Below are 20,162 nucleotides of genomic sequence, written 5' to 3'. Positions count from 1 at the left end.
CTGCTGAAATCACATACCCTCTAAGCCACCCATCTTGCAAAAGTTACATAGTTCAGGAGGGCAGACTCCGTATTGTGTCTAATTTTCATCATCCCGTCTGTAGTGAATAGTTTGTATTTCCTGAGCTATGAACATAGCCATCTCTCTGGTGCCCGCAGCAACCACTCGGCAGGACATAAGATCCAGGGGTCCCCCTGAGGACAAGAGGATTAATGAGAACTCTCTTATGTAATGTATAAAGCAACATATTCTGAAACACCAACCATATTGTAATTAGATAGGTTCAGAAACACTGAAACATAGTGAAACATAATGAAAACAATCACTGAAAAATGAAAAATACATAACTCCTTTCAGGGTGGGAAGGACAACTTAATTCAGCAACTCCTATCTGGAAATCTCTGGCAAAAAAAGGTATTTAAGAAAATTCTAGGTACAGTGCCAAAGTATGCAACAGAAGCAGTGAATGTCTAGATTCCTTCAGTATCCAACAATAAATGCAATATTCCCCTCTTCTAGCAACAGGAAGCGATAGAACAGAAATTAGTTCAGTCAGCATACCCTTCTTCTTAATTCACGTATCTTTCCACAGTATCCACATATTGGTTAGCAGTAAACTGTTACTCTGAGATGTTTTATTCATGTCAATGAATAAAATAATAATCCAGAGACTGTGCTGTCCTTTACTCCTTCTACATAGTTCCTAGTCATATATATTCAGACATGTACCTGGGAGTCATCCATTCTTGGGAGGCTGTCTCAGCCAAAATCTGTTTGGAATCTAAGCGTATCTACCAATCTCCTGGGCTAGTTCTTTACTGTAAATCTGATGCTTTAAAGGTATTACTCAAAGTACTGGAAATACAGTTTGACTCAGAAGTCCTTTGATGTGATGAAACCCCGGGCTGGAATTACATCAGTGTGTTGTGAATAACCAGCCAGAGTCTAGTGGAGAGTACAGACATTTCTACAGAATACTGCTAGAGATGAGATAGGGCCACAGCACACAGACTGTACTGAGGTAACACAAGTTGCCCTAAAATAGCCACTCAGTCCCCCCAAACTCAATGAAAACAAGGATATTTTACCCACCTGAAGTGTCTATCACAGTGCCACCCGCCTCTCTAATGATGACAGTAGCCGCTGCCAAGTCCCAGCAGTGTAACCCAAACTGGTAATAGGCATCTGCAGCGCCGGATGCCAAATGGCACAGAGCCAGGGTCGAGCTCCCAATGACACGGACCCTAAACCCCGCAAGAAGGGACATGGTAACATGAAGCAGAAAATGCCTTTGATTTCAACCTATGCGTCAAGATTGCAAAATGTGCAACATACTTGTTGGGATTTTTTTGGGTTTTTTTAATGACTTTTGGTCACAAATGTAAGACATGCATTATAAAATATCTTACCCGTGTGCTTGGGCCATGAGCAATCTCTCAATGTTACCAAGGAACAATTTCAAAGTTGCAGGGTCACGTTTTGGACCAATTTCTGTTAAAATTAAGGCCTTCGAGATATCTGTAATGGTAGGTAGTTGTTTCCATTAATTCAACAGCTTCCAGGTAGATTCTGGAAATTTCTTTTTAAATTAAACACTACTGGACTTTTCACAGAAAACCAATTTTCATCTCTGTTTTTTTACATCAAACTCTTAGTAGGATAAATGACAACTTTGCATAAGAATTAAAGCAAGACTAGATTTCTCGTATCTAATGGTCTGATACAAACGCACTTAAAAAAACCAAAAAAGAACAGGAAGATTAAGACCAAGAATACATTCTTACATTCCTTCTCTTTCCATACATTGACTGGTCAGCTTTTGGCAAATTCACTAACATTAACATTCAACTAAAAATAGTCCAGTGACCTAGTAGCTATTAGTGATGCTAATCTAATAATTTGAAAACAGGATGGTTCTTGAATAGGGAACTTTAATGTAATTTGTTAACAAATTATAAACATTTGGGAATACAGTAAGAGGAAAGAAAAGTTTCTACCTAAATCACCAGTCACCCAGTAACAGCTCGCTTTCATTCTGACATTTCGAAGACTGAAGGCACCTTATAACTGAAAAACTCCTTTCTTATAACAAATTAAAGCAGCACCTTAATTATTAACAATATATGAATGTTTATCTGTATTGTGTTCAGCAAGGGCGATTATGACCTACAGGAGATGAGGATATCAGCCTTGTGCAGTCTAAGGAGAGACTCACATTGACTTGCAAGATGTTGAAGTAGTCCTCATGTGAGATCTGAATATTGTTAGTCTGTAACAAGCACATGCCAAAGTAGGTAGAGATGGTTGTTGAAATGCCAAGTGTTCCTGCTTCTGCTGTGCAGCTGAACTCAGAGTAGTTAAAGATATACAAAACTCAAAGATTTAGCGGTTGATTACTTATTAACTAGGATGTGCCCAAGTGTCAGGTGTCACCTTCTACCCTGGGTTAAAGGCTAGGAATTCATTCAGATAAGGAATGTCTACCTGGTTATTACAGCTAATTGCTTTAAGTTGAAAATTCTCCACAGAAGTAGCAAGGAGGTTTTCAAAAGCAAATTAGACTGGAGTGAGACATCATTTAATTAAACAGGCTACCTACTAATGAATTTAGTGTTGCAGAGGAACATTATGGATTCAAGCAATGCAGTAAATGGTTGTTGAGTGAGAGGTATGTAATTAGATTAAAAGTTACAGGAACATAGGTTTAACAACCGCTTTTTAAATTACTGCATTAAACTATAGAAACACCCATCCAGGCACACTGCAGGGTATTCGTTGTTTAGCCACCACTGAAGAAGCTGGATGGTGAAAGCAATCTGCCTTAGGTCTTCTCGCATAAGAAATCCAATTTATAATTACAGAACACTTAATGCACGCCTCGTTGCTGAAATGCATCGAGCATTCACACCACACCAGTCATAGCTAGGTTATGACTAAGACAGTTCTTTTGAGTTATTAAATATATTTCTAATGCATAAATGGATCTCTTCAATTTTCATCTAGGCTGCAGGTAGAAATTGGATGAAAAGACTAAGGCAAGGAAAAGGGAGGTCTCTGCTTAGTTAAAGGACCTGTCTGATCACAAGACTCAATGGGGTTTCAGGAATTCAAGGTAGAAGAGAAAATTTAGTGACTCCTCCTCACTCTGATAGAGACGAGGAAAATAAGGAGGCTTGGTTGAAGATATTTAACAGTGATATGGATAAAATTATGAGGAAAAGACCAATTCTGTTGACCACAGAAGATTAAAAAAACCAAAAAACCAAAAAACCCCACTTACAATATTAGCACATATAAGGCCTGACCTGAACCTGAGATAAAGAAAGTATCACTCAAGACCAAAAGGAAGATGGATCCTTTATTTAAGTGTGTTCTGCCTGCTTGGACTCCCATACCAGACCTCTGTAAAATCTGAAACTGACAATTAAGAGTGTTTGCCTGGACTGTGATTTCAAATTATTAAATCTGAACAATGAGTGTACAGCATAGATCAATGGTACGCAACAGTCACATTTCCTGAAATCAAAAGGCATGAAGTTACATGACAGACTAGATCTCCAACACATCATGGATTGCTGAAGGCTATGTGAGTTCCAGTGGTTGGTACAGGGAAACACACTCTCTGTTCCAGCGTTGTTTTATTTTCCTGAAGCCACAGTCCTTACAGGAAAAGAGCAACACTTATAATAGAAGTGAGACTAAAAAAGATCCATCTTCACTGGTGAAATTGCCCACCACCAAATGATGTCTCTCAAAACAAAGGAAAATTTCAAAGCCTTTGGAACCACTTCCCTTGCTATGCTCTAGACACCCATGTATACTGGATGTCCAGGCAAAGGAGGACAAAAGTGACATGTGCCAAAATTGTTCCTTGCTTAATCGGAAACCAGAACTCTCTGACTAACAAAAGCAAGTCAGGCCATTTCAAGAGTAGTTCTGACAACCCAACTGGAAACACCTCTCATTTTTCCTAATAGTCTTTGCCCACATAGGCTTTTGTGGACTATGAGATATTCGAGCAGTGACAAAAATGTGATGTATCATCAAGGGTTAAAATCTTAGGGGGTTCTGACTTTACGATTTACTCCATCTCTCCAAATAGAGAGACCCAAGCTCACTATTACTTTAGGTGAATAGCTAAACTTCCCAAACTTATGGGAAGTTTTGATGCAGGGTCTGTGTGGGGGACTACAACAAATCTGTATGTTAAATTGCTTGAATTTACCATGTTTCGAGTTCACCCTAAAAAGACATTTAGTGAAATTTTTACCATCTTCGGTGCATGATGATGTACATTTTTGGCACATGTCTGCTTCTGTCTACAACTGAGTGTTATGTTCTCCTCTGCATTTTGATTTATTAAAAGAAAACTTATCTGATTATTATCTATTACCATTACGTAAAAAGACAGATCTATGCCTTGATTTACCAATAGAAGAATTACATTAGGGTATTGCCTAACTGTTGCTAGCTATTTGTATGTTGAAACATCACACACACAAAAGCAAGCTGTTAAAGAATCCCTAATGAAGCATGCATCCTTGAATTTACTGTTAGCATGTATGCCTACAGACATAATACGCTTTATGACATACAAATTTACTGGAAAGTAAGTGAATAACAGCCACCATAGTACTCTGATTCACCATTTCCATTGCATCTTGCTCATAAAAAGTTATGCCAGTGTACAGCTGGAATGAAACTGGTGAATCTACTCATTCTTCCTTATTTTAAACAATGGTTGTGAAGCAAAATAATTAAAGGATTATTTAAATAGTTCATATTCAGGTGTACATTTTAAAAAGAAAATTAAGAAAGTCATAATTTTTCAGAAAGAAACAAACAGAACAACAAAATTATCATGCAGGTGAAATACTTCTCATCAGGATAATGATGTTCATTATCCTAATGAAGATTTGCAACAACTCTGAAACAAAATCAACATATTCCTTTTAGAGTTCTAACAAAATCTAGACCAACCTGTCTCTTTTGATACATGAAGCCTTTTGTCATTACAAAATGCCCCTTGACCTCTTCTACCAGTGTATAATCGTTCTTCAGTGCAGTGGTAAATTACACCAAATTCAAGCTTTAAGATTTTGAAAAGGAAAGAAATGAATGCAACTCAAATTACTCATCATAAATATAAACAACTACTAATGGCAGAAAGTTCAGCAATATTTTAATTGGTACATGTAATCAGAGATTATATGATGCTAATAAACTGGAATAATTTTACTATTACTGTGATATTGAGATATAGGTAATGTAAAATTCATCTTATAAAGAAGTTAATTTGTGATCTTCTAAACTCTTACTTGCAGCTTCTTTGTGTTCACACTGGAATGGACTAAATACAGTTGAATTTGAAATCAACTTAGCATGTTTTTATTGAAAGTATGCAAGTCTTCTAAGGCCAGATTCTGAATGCTTTACTTTCACTGGTGAGCAGTTACACCTAGAAGTAATCCCCCTGACCCTTCAGCTGGAAGATTTGCAGCCCAGCATACATAGATACGATCAGTCAAGCATCCAAACTCAGAAGTCATGGCACACTGTCTATTAACGGTGGATGCTTTTATATGCACTTCACTTTTCGTGATGCATTTAATTTGCCCACCTTTTCAACCAAAGTAGTACACTCCAGTCACTTGTTCAAACATTTCTCTTCAAAATCCTTTTTTTTGCACATGAAAGGGAGAATCCCATGAAGTCACACAACTCCACGAGAAGGAGTTTGAAGAGAAATACCAGATATTGTGAGACCCACTGAAAGCTTTAGAATAAGAAACACTAGAATTTTTGTTGGAGTATCTGTTTATCAATGAGAAGAGGGTCAGAACTGGACCCTTGATTTAAACCCAAGGTATTTAATATTTCCATTACTTTAATAGGTTTCACCAAAAGTTTTTAAAGCACTTCACGAACTTCAATGATCAGCTCCTAATATCACGCCTAGGTAAGTACTATTAACGGTATTTTATTTAGGGGTGAACAGATATACAAAAACTAAGTGACTTGCCCAATGTCTCAGAAGTTGACAACAAGGTCAAGAAAACATCTCAGATGTTCTAGACTCCCAGTCTTTTCCTGTTGCTCTCCTTCATTCAATGTGAATGATCATTTGTGCTCAGAGACGATTTGAAGGGAATAGACAGTCCTCACTCCCTACCCCGAGGTCCCACCTAAACCAAGTTGGGTTTTTTTTGAGGAACACACTATTAATAGACTCTTTCCATGAAGACATCTGCAGGAATTTCTTTACTACTATTCAAGGCTTACATTTGGGCCAGTTCCCCTGTGTATATTTTGGCTCCTTTTAAGCTTACTACTTTTTCTCTGCTTTTCCGATTTGTTTACTGAGGGATATTTAACATCATTCTTTATTTTTGTTTCAGCTTTGTTTAGTTTACATAACCCAAAATATGCAGCATCAAAATCACGATGGTGTTCTAGAAAACATAAATATTAGAGAAAGCTGTCTGGTAATAATATGTAGTATTCAAAAGGACCTTTGGGAATGAATAAACTTCAGAAAAGCATGGAAGTGTTTGAAAAGCATTTTCCATGTTTGAAAAGTCTAACTACAGAAGTACACAACATTATTCTGTTTAAATCAATAAGAGCTAGCACATCTGAAAACTATGTTGTAATTGCACAGAATTCTTGCTGGCTTCACTTCCAGCTATACGTATATTTAAGAGCGTGAAATTAGGCTGAAAGAGATACATTCCTTGGCAATTTGAATAGCTATTTCTTCCATATATATCAAACTGTAAACCAGCAACATCTGGAGAATAGGCAATAGCATGAATGAGTATAGTTAGGAAACACAAAATTTCACATATGAAGGCTAGCTGCTTTGCCTACTCCCACCCCATCCTCGTAATCAAGCTCTCATGCAAGAAATATAGTTATTTTACTATGTTAAGAAAACCACAAAGGCAGATTAAATGAACTAGGCCCATACTTTTGTACTCTTCATTGAAATCAGTTCTGAATTCCCTCATAGCAGCGTTAGCTTTCACGGATACTGCTAACAGGAATGAAGCAACAATAATAATAACACTGGAAGATATGTTTAAATTATGAATAGGCACCACTATATTAACCTCATTATGGAGCAAGACAAAACCTTGCTCACAACGGTACCTCCTTCCCCCTCCCCCCAATCCTATATAATATTTATAGTAATTTGTAAGAATTGTCTTGTAACTGCCAGTTTGCATAAGTAAATTTTGCAGGACTATTATTTTAGACTAGGAGAGTATGACTGAATGCATTTAAAAAGTGTGGTTAAAACTTGAGAAGTGGCTGATTTTTTTTTCTCTTAATATTCTATTTAAAATTCCCACATTGTTTTGAAACTTCTATTCAGCTCTCAGGTACCCATCTTAAAGAACATGCTTCATACCTCTTTGTTAACAGCAAATCCAATGCTCACTGCCACTGTTGGAAATCTGTGAAAAATAAGAAACGAAGTATTATTGATGAAAAGTCTCTCTACGTACTCCTTATGCAATTCCCTTAGGCAACAAAATCCCACGTAGAACTCTCTGATTTTTCTTGTCTCAAAATGCTCTTGACACTGTACTAATTTCTCTTTTGTCAGCCTCTTTAACTTTGTCAGTTCCTTTAAAAATATAATTTAAATCTAGAGAAAGCAAGGAATAAACACATGAAGATATCAGGATTTTTATACTAAATGTGTTGTATATTTTAGTGAACTCTTTGCTTTAGTGTAATTGAATCATCCAGTATAAAATTATTAATGTTGTTATAACAAGGCATCACTTTTGAGAGCACATTTTGTTCACATTCAAGTATCTGAGATTGCAATTAAGTAGCGTGGAGATACCTTGCTGCTGACATCAACATAGGGAGAAACAAGTTCTCCTTTGTCGAAGTGATGATCATGTACTTAATTCAGTCCTTTTGACTAAAGTATAATTATTGCATTTTAAATAATGACATAAATTAATTTCTTAAAAACATGTTTTAAAAAGGACTGTAAAGGTCCAGAAAATATTTGCTGGAAGGAGAAAAGTTCACTTAATTGCATGAAACACCAGCACATGACACCCTCCCACCTCCCCTTATATTCTCTATAACTGACCAAAAGTCAAGGAAATGCCCCCCCCCCTTTTTTTTTTAATGATAACTGCAGTTATGTTAAGTCAGTAACTATAAGCAGAACATATTTAAGGTTTTTAAGTAGAAGCATTATGAGTAGTCATTAGTTTACAACTCCTTGCACTCAAATGATGAATTAAAGTCTGCATTTTTGCAGTAATGATCCCTAGACTTCTTTTTGCTGAGAGGTATTACAGAAATGTAAAACCAGTATCTATGTACATCTTAGTTTTCGGTTCTACTCTCCATATATGCAATAGTTGTACTTCCTAGGAAAAATTAAGTGTTTGAATTTGAAAAGGAGAAAACATCACTACTAAAAGAAATGGGTAACAACCTCACAAGGCGTTAGGCCAAGTGTCATCATAGCACAGCCCTGTTCCTCCAGTTCAGCTCAAGTCTCTGCACGTTAATGTGCGGTTATATATAAACGAGCTGTGAGTCAAGAGCTTTGGGTCATTAAGCAATCAGCAGAAACTTTAACTTACCTTTAGATAACAGTATAGAGCTCTCTCCAGCACAAACACACACTCCCTCAGATACACTCACATTGCGAGGTACAAAAAGATAAAGGGATGACTCCTACTTATGAGTCAAAGGAACAAATCTACCACAGTGAAACACCTTTAAATGGAAGGGAGGATTTGTGAGAAGCTACATTTTGCTTTTTTATGTATTTCCCAGTTCTCTGTCCACTTACCTGTGCACAAAGTTGCACGTTCCATCAACAGGGTCAATAATCCAGGTCGGACTGTCAGTGAGGACACATTTTGAACCAGCAGCAGTGGATTCTTCTGCAATAAACCTGCGTTTGGTGTGAAGTAAAACAAGCGTCCCAGAAAATTGGCTTAGATATGTGACTTAGAAAGTCAAACTCCATCTTTCCGGTTTTGAAGAGATACTTGATTTATGTGTGTGTTTATATATATAAAATTTTTGTACAAATGTATATAGATGTATAAACACACATACTGCTTTTTTTATTTGGGAATGACGAACTTTGATAGTTATTTTGAAAGAGATGTATAGCATACTATTTTAAATGGTAAAAAAAGAGCTCAATCTATGTTCACTTTCCCAATATACCATTAAGAAAGTCATGAAAATGAATGCAGAAATGCATCTGAACTGACATCTCTGAAGCCTGAAAGTTTTTTTTTAATGCAGAATGTAATTTTATGGGTTAAGCCTGTCTCTTGCAGTAAGTAATATAAACTGCAAACTGTAGTTGCTTCTCTTTTGCAGTCAAATTCAGTCAGCGGGAAATAATGCACTCTTAGAAAATCCACAGTCTCACTCCTACTTGCATTTTTTTACAGTAGTCTGACTCAGGAAATTAAAAGGTTCACAAAGCTGATCTTTCTTTTTCCCATGACCCAGAGAAAATCAACAAATCAATTTTTTTGTTTGTTGTTTGGATGCACAAGCACACATTGAAATCTGAGTTAATCTTCTGTTCCGTTGTTATGTCCCAGTTTCTTTTAGTAGGAATATGCTTTTTTCCCCCCCCCTCCTTTTTCCCTGGGAAATGAACATCCAGTTCTGGTACATTTCCTGCTGACCTTAATTATCCCAGCTCTCCCATAAACTGCTCAGGGTCTCTTTCTATCAGTGGTGTGCAGGTGCTAGTCTCACAGAAGTCCTGTATGTACAGAAAGTGTAGGATCAGACTGATAGTACTGAAACTTGCTTTTGATTTCACATTCAAACAACTGGTAGTGGTATTCAGAGTTCCTGCAAATGCTTGAAGACAAAAAAGCTTCTCTCAAAGACACAAAGAGTACAAAAGTTGGATAAAATAAAGAGAAAATGTCTTTTGCAAGAACAGTTACTTCCCTAGGACTAGAGTAGCAGCTGTTTTCTTTTGCGTCCTCAACATGCATTACATGTAGCCATATAACTCTTGCAATCACAAGCTTAGAATGTTCTGCAGACAGCACAGGAGAGGAGTTCTTGATTTTTCCAAATACTACTTTGCCTTTGCCTCAGTAGAAATGGACTATTTTGATGGCATTATGGGCCCCAGTTGGTACAATGAGGAAAGTAGGAAGTGTTTGTTACTATTTTAATCATCATTAAAGATAACAGCTAAAGGACAAAGTGTTAGTGTGCAACTGAGAAACAAGAAAGACTTGAACAAATGTCTAGAATTCTCAGTTAAACATAACACTTTGCAGACTCCTTGTTCCAAATATTCTATTATTTTGTCTTGTTGGTGCTGTATCATTTGACTTCTGCTTTTACAAGTCTTGTAATTACCACCTAAACACAACCATACACTTTGTCTGAGCTGCTGGCTGCAGAGGAAGCTCATCTGCTTGCAAGATGGAGCACCTTACACACCACCTCACTGTCCAAGTTCCCCATAAATTATGCCTTCGCTTCAGCCCTCTGCCAGCTCCCTCGGCCAGAGCCTGAACTGTAGCCATGGTCTTGCCAGTCAAAGAAAGATGAAATGGGAATCTCTTTAAAGACAAGAGTATTTCTGTGTAAGGTGTTTTGTCCTTAAGTATCTTAAGTCTGTCCTTCACCTTTTCCTTACCACAAGGTGCGATGCTGCAGTCCTCACGTAAAGAAATTCTAACGTGAAGCCAAGGCGCAGCAGTACTATTCATTGATAAAGTCTCAATGTCCAAGAGCAATTTTTCCAAAATGGATATAGGACAAATTAGGTGCGCATTTTATGAAATTTGGGCTAGTAGGTTAAAATAAGCATCTTGTTATTATACAACACTGGGAACTGTGAGAGTCCCTCACAGTAGATGGTCAATACTACGTGCGTTGCTCTATAGCTCTCTGTCCTGTAAAAACATGCAAACTAAGCAAAACATTCTAAGTGCTGGAGACCAAATTTTAGAAACAGATGGAGAAGTGATAGGGGTAGCTCTGTCATTACAGTAGTTGATTTAATATGCCAGCCTGCCAGCTCTCTTGACCTCTCTTCAACTCCCACTGAAAAGGAGTCCAGTAATTTTAGCCAAGCCTTACCGTACATCTATTCATACCATGGTGCCACTCTAAAATTCATTGCTGAAACAGAAAGGGAAACTGTAGCATAGCATAAACTGCAGCAGGAGTGATATCCAGTCTAGTGCAGGAGGTTCAAACCAGAGCTATCCCTCACCTATGCCCTTACGGGGGTCTGAGGGCAAAAAGCCGGGAAGCGGATGTCACCCTCCATAACAACTGTGTTCTGGTTTTAATTTCTACGTGATTAAGACCACAATTAACACCAAAGATGACAACTTGTGTAACAATAGCACATGCAAATGGTATGATAGCCTTTTTCAACCAGTAGCCCCTGATATGCTGGCTGTGCCTATCTGCATCTCAAAAAATCTATCAGAAAAATTACCCTTTTAAAAAGACTCACTTGGAGCATGCCAGAGTACCAAAGAATTGGCAAAGATGAAAACTTGGATGAAGGCATAAATGAGGATAATACTTATCACTTAGCCAAGCAGACAGGAGAAAGAGACACGGGGCAGAATTACCTTTTTAACCAGTTTTCCTAGCATTTATTTCTGCTTCTGAGTACATTTCCAATATCTCAAGACTCACCACCTCCACACCGCAAATGGCACAGACCCTTGTGAGATCTCTTTTAATTTTTCTAACTCCTAATTACATTTTTTGATTCAGAGAACATAAGAATCATGATGCTTTAAGAGAAAATGAAATAACAGAAATCTTCAGTGATGCAGTCAACAGCCAGATTAGGGGAAAGACCCAACACAGTTTAAATGATCTTTTAATATTTTCATGGCACTTCAATTTAAACCTTAATTGTTATTGTGGACTCTTCATTGCAAGTATTTTAATCTAGTCTAGTTAAATAGTTTTAATCTATCTTTTAATCTAAATGCATTTACTGTCTGAACACACTCCAGTCAAAACCAACAACCAATACCAGCAAAAAATAACCGTCTTGAGGAATTGGCAATTCCTTAGTTTGCTTATAAAGTCAGAATTTAACTGTACAGAGTTAATAAAGTCAGGGATTTTTCAGTTCATAGGTCTATGTTGACTTTAAAACTTTTGTTCCCATTCTGAGTAACTCAAGACCTCCTGATGATTCTCATTCCGTGTGAAATGTGTATGTTTTATGTTCTCTGTCAGACTGCTGAAGGAAAAAAACCCAACCCAACAAAATAAGAGTGGAGATGAGAAAAAAGCACAGCCAGAAATAGTAGAAGGAATATTACTTAAATAATAGGCTTGTAAAGCCTGGCACTTTCCTGAGAATCATGGCCAAGAACCACATTATGCTGTACAGTACTGTTTCAGCATGTAGTCACATACAACATGTATTTAGAAAGCCATTTTTTTTGTATATAATGTGCTTTTTGCTCCTTCTTATGGTGTTGTTTTGGGTTTTGTTTGTTTGTTTGCTTTCCAGCAGCATCACCGACAATCAGATTAGTAGCTGAGCCTCCAGATTTTCATCTTTGTTGATTTCTGCACAGCATTAGAGTGTAACACTCTTCCCCATTGGAGATACACACAGAAGGAAGTCATGCAGTATTTAAGGGATACAAAGGCTCTGCACTGGCTCTGCAGGAGCAGAATTTTATCCTTGTGGATATTTTATCCTTGAATTTTATCCTTGTGGATTGAAGACAAATGTGGAAATCGATTGCAAAGTCTTTGCATCAAACCAAACCCAGCCAACTAATATAATACCTCTCTCTAATCTGTGCATGCACTAGGAGTTGTTATTTTCAAATTGACCATAATAATCAAGAGGAATCAACAATCTGATCTATTCTTAAAACCTTGGGTTGACACCCCGTATATTAATTTATAACCTGTTTATGTATATGCATCAATATTCCTGCTTCTCACTGATTTTAGGGTTCTATACAACATAAGATAAAGGTGACGAAATATGATACTTTTCCTGATCTGGCAAATGCGTATGTATGATGGCAAAAGAAAGTGAAGGTCTGCAGAATGGGACCTTTGCTAACATTAATTTCAGCTATATTTTAATAGATATCCCTAGTACAATTCTTATACAATAGAGAACAGATCAGTACCCTAAAAATGAGGGAGGTGCATATGAAACCTTCATATATGATGTCCCTCCAGGGGAAACATTACTATTAAATACATATATTAAGAAACGTAACTATTAGAAAATACAAAGTACCAATTTTAGGGAAGTGGTACTTTTTTAAAAAAGGAGTCCTACAAAAGTGTCCAACATCAACAGGTTAATATGCAAGAGAGATATACAGACTTCTGAAATTCCCTTTAAATTACAGTCAAATATAGAGCTCTTAAAGGAAAAAGGTAATTGATTCTTTCTATAGGCACTTACCTGTGGGAGGGAAACTTCTCTTTCAGAACAGAAATAATTAGATTTTCCACAAAATGATCAGTTTCTGTCACAAGATCTGCCGCAGATGTCTTTGTGGACACTTGCTTTTCCTCTTTTAGAGCTTTCCTAATAATCTGAAACAAAAGTTCACAAATCAGATTCATTGGCCATTCATCCTGTACACATTAAAATTATGCATTTACTGAAAAAATACATCTAACCCTGAGTAACAACTGTAGGCCTAATTCTACCAGAGCCTGTTCTAATTCTTCTGACTGAAAATCCTTCTGAGCTAATGGGTAGCCTTTGGGAACATGGCATTTTGAATCACTTTTCAAGAGCCTCTCTTGACAGTTCAGAAAAGGATTGGTGAATGGGATGCAACTAATAGAATAAAGGATGATGGCAGTCACCGTGATTTAGGAAATTACAAAAAATACTCATAAGATAGGAGAGACTTGAGGCTCGGGAATTTTTCATTGAAACTCCTTTTTCTTTTTTCTTTCTTTTTAATTTACAGGGCCAATACCCCACTGCTCTCTTACTTAAATAAAAAACCATGCAATAATGCAAACCCCAATGGTTTCTTTTATTGCCAACAAAGATACACAAAGTTTATTTTTTCTCGTCCATATGTTGGGTTTTTTTTGAACTTCAAGTGCTAACCCACTTGTTCCCACCCAAAAAATTGCTATATATTTAACAAAAATTAAAATCTAGACTTTTCCCTTGATATGGAACCAGTGACCTAACCCTGGATTCTCTTCTGGAAAAGTCTTTATCTTGTTTTCAAGGGTTTTACTGTTAGAAACTCAGAATTAAACCACATCAAGTGCAAATGCACATATGGGAAAACAGTTAACAAAAGCTTTTTCCCAAATTTCCCATTTTCTGTCTGGTTTTTTCCACTCCTTCATTAAAAAAGAAACATAAGGGGCAAGACGCAAAAGAAGCTCACTTACTTCTTCTTAACCAGGGAAAATTACAAACTATTTCAAATAAGGAAAAACAAAACAAAGCAAAAATTAAGCACCACTTATTTGTATAGAATTACATTAACTAAAACCAGCATCAACAAGACCAACATTCCAAGTTCTTTCTAAAGCTAATATATTTCAATTACTTCACTAAATTTCCATTGATCAAAGTAGTTTAAAAGCACTGAGAAATATTTGATGACCAAAGAAGAGTTCTGCTGTATTATGCATGGGAAAGGGAACCAGCTACTCCCAAATTTCAGTCTCAGCTCTTGGTTTCATACCATAAGATTCTACATTTGAAGGGCGTGCTGTTTGTTCTGACAAATAATGGATATTTCAGACCACTGCCTTAGTAAGGAAGGTCACTGGACTTATGTTTCTGCTTTGTGAGCTGTAAAACATTAGTTATGACTATTTACTGAGCTCGTGAGGGCAGCTTAATACTTTTCAGTTTGAGGTCTTGCTGAAGTTCATTATTGTGTATAAAAATACTAAACACGCTTACTCTTTTTACTCCCCTGAAAGCTCTACATGGTTTTCTTGACAGTTTTACCACAGAAGCATAAAAGCACAGCTCCAGGAACACCTTTAGGCTCCTCTTTGGTCCAAAGTAAAATCCCAAACACTCCAACCATCTCAGTTGTGTTTTCTAAAAAAACCCCACCACACTGGTACATTTTATTTGACTGTTTTTCTTTACTTTTATATTGCCATGTATAAGCAAATGCCCTGCCTAGAACTGGGCTCAGAACCTTGCATTGTGAAATAGATGAGGAATCTATATCCTTTTGACAGATGATTTGAATTTCTTCTTAGCAGTACCATTTTCTTGACTTCTACTCAGTTTTAATACATAGCAGATTGAGGAGTTTTTTGCAGCCACCGCTCTGCAGGTGAGTGAGATCACGCCTGAGCTTCGCTGCAAAAAGAAGAGCAGAGGTAAAAGTTCTCTCCCATGGATGCGCTCTGCAATCAGTTTCTTTTCATCATGTGCTCTGGCACTTGATCTGTCCGTTCTGAATCAATCCTTTGCACCTTTTACCCAATTTAATATTTTTCATTTCTGATCCTTTCTCCAGTTGTTCATGACCATTTTTAAGTTTAACCCCATCTGTTTCTCTGGTGACCTGCATGTGACAGCCTGAGGCTCCAGTCACTTTGACAGTGGGAGTAGCCAAGAGAGTGTGACTGATATGAAGCGATCTGACAAAGGGGACTGATAAGCATTTGCAGCAGCTTGTACGGGCATAAAATCCAAGCCAGGGTCTCCCACAAAGTTTCCTCATCAAGTTTCCTCCATCACTGATGAAGCAGCTTTTATTCTTCACAGATTTATCAGATAGCTCAGAACAGTCCAGAATTCAGCTTATGTTGAATAATTCCTAAAACTCATCTCCCTACAAGGGTGCTAGAGATTGGTACCTCAGAGTACTTCTAGAGCATCACTCAGCTCCCCTTATAGAACCATAAACGAGAATCAGAACAAGTTGGGTTGGAAGGGACCTTAAAGCTCTGCCACAGGCAGGGACACCTTCCACTAGACCGGGGTGCTCCAAGCCCCGTCCAACCTGGCCTTGACACCTGCCAGGGATGAGGCAGCTGCAGCTTCTCTGGGCAACCTGTTCCTGTGTCTCACCACCCTCATCCTGGCAGAAGCCTTACGATTGACTGGTCTTCCCAGCTGGGCATGGAGCTTCATAAAAGTCTCTCTCTAGGTAACAGGCAGAAGGTAAGTGGAAGACCAAAGGAACTACAGGTTGTTGAAATGAAGACAGTCTATTGCTCCTTATCTCTATTGTGCAATGAAATTGGCAACCAAGATACTGTATTTTGGCTGTAAATGCATTTTATTAGGCTTTATCACTTTATTATAGGAAATCCCTAGATTATGGCCATTTTCCAGCAATTTCTAAGTAGTTGATTTTTGGGAGTGTGGTTATTTAGAGCAGAGTCACTTACCACTTTTAGTCCTTGCTGCCCCTCCTCTAATAAAGAATTGGCTAGATCTTATCCTAATACCCTGCTTCGGAGCATTTGGCGGGTTATACAAAGCAAGAGGCATTTACACCAGTACATGCATGAAGACCACACCACAGAGCAAGACCCAGGCTGTCCCTGCTCCCTTCTTCATTTGCCATGGAGCAGGGAAAATGGAGCCACAGGGGCTCAGTGCAATCATGGTCCTGGACTCTTCCTTTCCTAGTGCCTTTGTGAAATCAAGTCATACAAAGGAGAATGCAGAGGACAGAGGGCCAAGATGCCTTCTCCCCCAGTACCTGACAGGAGAACAAGCTACAGTGTGGTACTCATGTTAAATTTAATCTCACCATACTGCTTGCATTCACCATGCACTTCTAGGAGCTTCAAGATGGGTTTTACTTGCTTGCAATATTGCCCTGAAATTGTCCTCACTGGTAAAATCAAGCATCTAGATAAAAAGCATAACCATCCGCAAATAATTTAGGAAATACCAATCTGGTTTGCTAAAAAATCTGTCCATGTTCCACAGAAAATAGCCTAACAATATCACCTGCAAGCAAGTATGGTGGGAAAGATCTTGGCTTTCTAGAAACTCAGTGGAAAGTTTGCCTTTTTTTAGTGGGATTCTACTAGGTCTCTTGTGCCTCAAAAAATTATCTTCTGGGGGGGGAAGTGGGAGAGAAAAAAAGTAGTTTGTGTGGACTTCAACATGTTAGCTTCTAGCCTCAGTTTCTTACCCTTGTTTTCACCTGGATGCATATCTGCTCATTTTGGTGAAGTTTCTCCAACTGTAATTGCAGAGAACTGTGCAAATATTACTCAGTGCTCTCAATAGCATCAAAGGTGTAGAGATGAGTCGTGCCTGCTTTTCTTTAGCAAAAAGTTGTATTAAGCCAGCAGGCATACTCTCATCAACATGGCAAGCAGTTCACTCACAGGAAAAGCAGAAGAAAGGTTCAAAAAAGTGCAGTTATATGTGGCCTTACAGAGCAAATTAGACATAACTTTAATGCAGGTCAATTACAGAGGTTACAAAACCATGGCCACTCTCATTATGAAACAGATATATCAAAAGAGAGCATGTGATATTTCATAAAAATAATGGAACTAAGTAACAGGATGGGCAAGAGAGGCAGTGACTTTAACCTGGGAATAGAAGTTACTTCAGCAACATCATTTTTGACACATATTAAAGCAATTATTTCTCTATTGGCCTTTTAAATTTAGAAGAAACTATTCCAGAGCATAGATGCCTATCTGTTGGAAAGAAGATATATTTTACTTCTACTCATGAAACATGATGCAATGTAAGCCAAACAGTCATATAAGGAGAGACCAGAAAACTGTATTATTGGTTAACTTTTCCTAGCAATCCAAATCTTGACTTGCATGCCTTTCTTCAGGTTGGCCTCTGTGCTGTGACTCTTGCAGACACTTTCTAATGATTCCAAGGCTTCCTAACCTGCTCTGGTCCTAAAAAATGGAGGGCCTTAGTAGAAAGGCTGAAGTGGCAAAATTTCCTGCAGGGATGGAGACAGGAGTTCCAGAGAGGACCATGAAGATGGTCAGAGGGCTGGAACACCTCTGCTGTGAAAGAGGCTGAGAGAGCTGGGCAAAAGAAAAGGCTCCTAGGAGACCTTAGAGCAGCCTTCCACTACTAAAGGGGGCCTACAAGAAACTCGAGAGGGACTTTTACAAGGGCATGTAGCGATAGGACAAGGGAGAATGGCTTTAAACCGGAAGAGGGTAGATTTAGATTAGATATTAGGAAGAAATTAATTACTGTGAGGGTGGTGAGACACTGGCACAGGTTGCCCAGAGAAGCTGTGGCTGCCCCATCCCTGGCAGTGTTCAAGGCCAGGTTGGATGGGGTTTGGAGCCCCCGGGTCTAGTGGAAGGTGTCCCTGCCTGTGGCAGGGGGGTTGGAACTGGGTGATCTTTCCAACCCAACTTGTTCTATGATTCTATGATCTGGGCAAGACAGAGAGTGCAAGCAGATTGCTGGGGATGGACATGAAGGTGAAGAGATCTGATGCGTGGGAAGAAAGGCAAAAGAAAAAGATGAACTTGATCAGTGTAATCGATTGGTTTTGCTGACCAAAATAAAACTCCATTTTATAAGTCAATTTTCAACAAAACCCCCATCCTATCAACCTATGTTACACTGCATTGTGTGTCCTTATCTTTAGCTGCTTTGGGGATAGCTGGAAGTGGATTGACAAATAAAAGATAGAGCCCTATCTGCACCTTTTCTTCCAAAAGGATCTCTGATGATTTTTGTAATTAAAAATTTCTTGACATAACAAGGTTAATAAAACCCCTACACAGTTCCAAAGTCCTATTTAAACAGCATCCTTGGTTGGTTTAAATTTGGCCTGCCAAGGAATTGGCCATTTCCTGCCAGTTGGAAGGTAGTGATGGCAAACTGCAAACTAAAAGATACAAGGATTAATCTTCAGGAATGTTTATTTCTTCCAGGAAAAGTGCCCAGCTGTGATCTTCTGGGTGATTAAAATGCCTGGAGGCAGCTACAGCTGTCTTCACAAATTGATATTTTGAGAAATAAGGTGTGGAAGCTTGAGCAAGTCATGAGTCTCTCTTGTGAAACGGCTGGCAGAATGACTGTGCTGGAGAAACTGCTGTTTGGAGAGTCTGTGAGAGCATGACCTGTCATCCCAATTTGGATTACCCATTTATTCCTTGTATTACTAAAACAAGTCTCCTCTCCTCTGGCATTCTGTTCATCTTTGTGTGTATCTTCTACTAGGGAAAACATATGTTTTATTAACATATATTAAGGAGAAGTTACAGGTCCTGGACTCAAGATGGAAGTGGGGACTCCTTAAATCATAGTACACAGGTACAAAGTGTGTTCCAAAATAGAGCAGAATGGAAGCAGAAGATAAATATGTGTTGCTGAGGTTTGTGTTTTACCCAATTTCTCATCTGAACAATCTGCTGATCCCACTTCTTGGCTGCTAGAGTTGGTAGAAATTTTGCTGCTGCACACAGTGGGGCGAGGATGTCTCCCGAGATGACTAACCACCTGCTGTGTCAAAACGCGGATCTTAAATAAGCTACCACAGATCTTCACTTGCTAATTTATCCCTAGTAAGTGAATTTCAGGCACTCTGAAGACACTAGTATATATAACAACAAGAGAAAACCTCCCTGACATGACTGTTTTCTGCTGCACAAGCTGATTAGAAACAAATGCTGGTACTGTAATGTGTATATAGACAATATTCTGGATAAAAGCACCACGGCATAAACCTTCAGTTGTACATAAATTCAACCTTAGCATCACAGCATACTCCAGAAGATTATGGTAGCAAAATAAATGCTTGGTGTATATTTGAAGAAGTTACTAAAGCACCTTTACACTGACAAATCTTTCCACTTTTTTTTTTTTTAATTAAATATAAATAGTCCCTGTAAATACTCCCAATCACAAAATAAATCTACTTTCACCCTAAGCGTCTCCTCCTTATGCTGCATGCAGCCCCCCAGGGAAGTGGCTCCGAAGGATGCAGCTGCCAAGGGAAGCGACCCCGAGGGATGCAGACCCCAAGGAAAGGGACCGTGACGGATGCAGCCCCCAGGAAGTGACCGGAGCGATGCAGGTCCCGAGGGAAGTGACCCCAACCAGTGCAACCCCGAGGGATGCAGCCTCCGAGGAAAGGGATCCCCAGGGATGCAGCCCCCCGGGAAGCGGCCCCGCTGCCATCATCCCTCCCGCTGCAGAG

At 38.5% G+C, this 20,162-nt stretch overlaps 1 protein-coding gene across 1 annotated transcript; it reads right to left on the bottom strand.

Moving 5' to 3' along the window:
* Positions 1 to 78: 78 nt before the first annotated feature.
* IMPA2 (inositol(myo)-1(or 4)-monophosphatase 2) lies at positions 79 to 13,590 on the bottom strand (the record flags this gene model as incomplete). Its single annotated transcript, XM_010009663.1, has 7 exons — positions 79 to 194; positions 1,093 to 1,244; positions 1,410 to 1,518; positions 4,981 to 5,089; positions 7,415 to 7,460; positions 8,834 to 8,938; positions 13,457 to 13,590. Coding segments are annotated over 7 exons (771 nt in total), but the record flags the coding sequence as incomplete, so codon positions are not given.
* Positions 13,591 to 20,162: the final 6,572 nt, after the last annotated feature.

This window comes from Nestor notabilis, unplaced genomic scaffold, assembly GCF_000696875.1.
Source record: "Nestor notabilis isolate BGI_N333 unplaced genomic scaffold, ASM69687v1 scaffold29832, whole genome shotgun sequence".
NCBI lineage: Eukaryota > Metazoa > Chordata > Aves > Psittaciformes > Psittacidae > Nestor > Nestor notabilis.
Note: the sequence above shows the minus strand (reverse complement) of the source record. Positions and strands in the feature narration are given on the sequence as shown.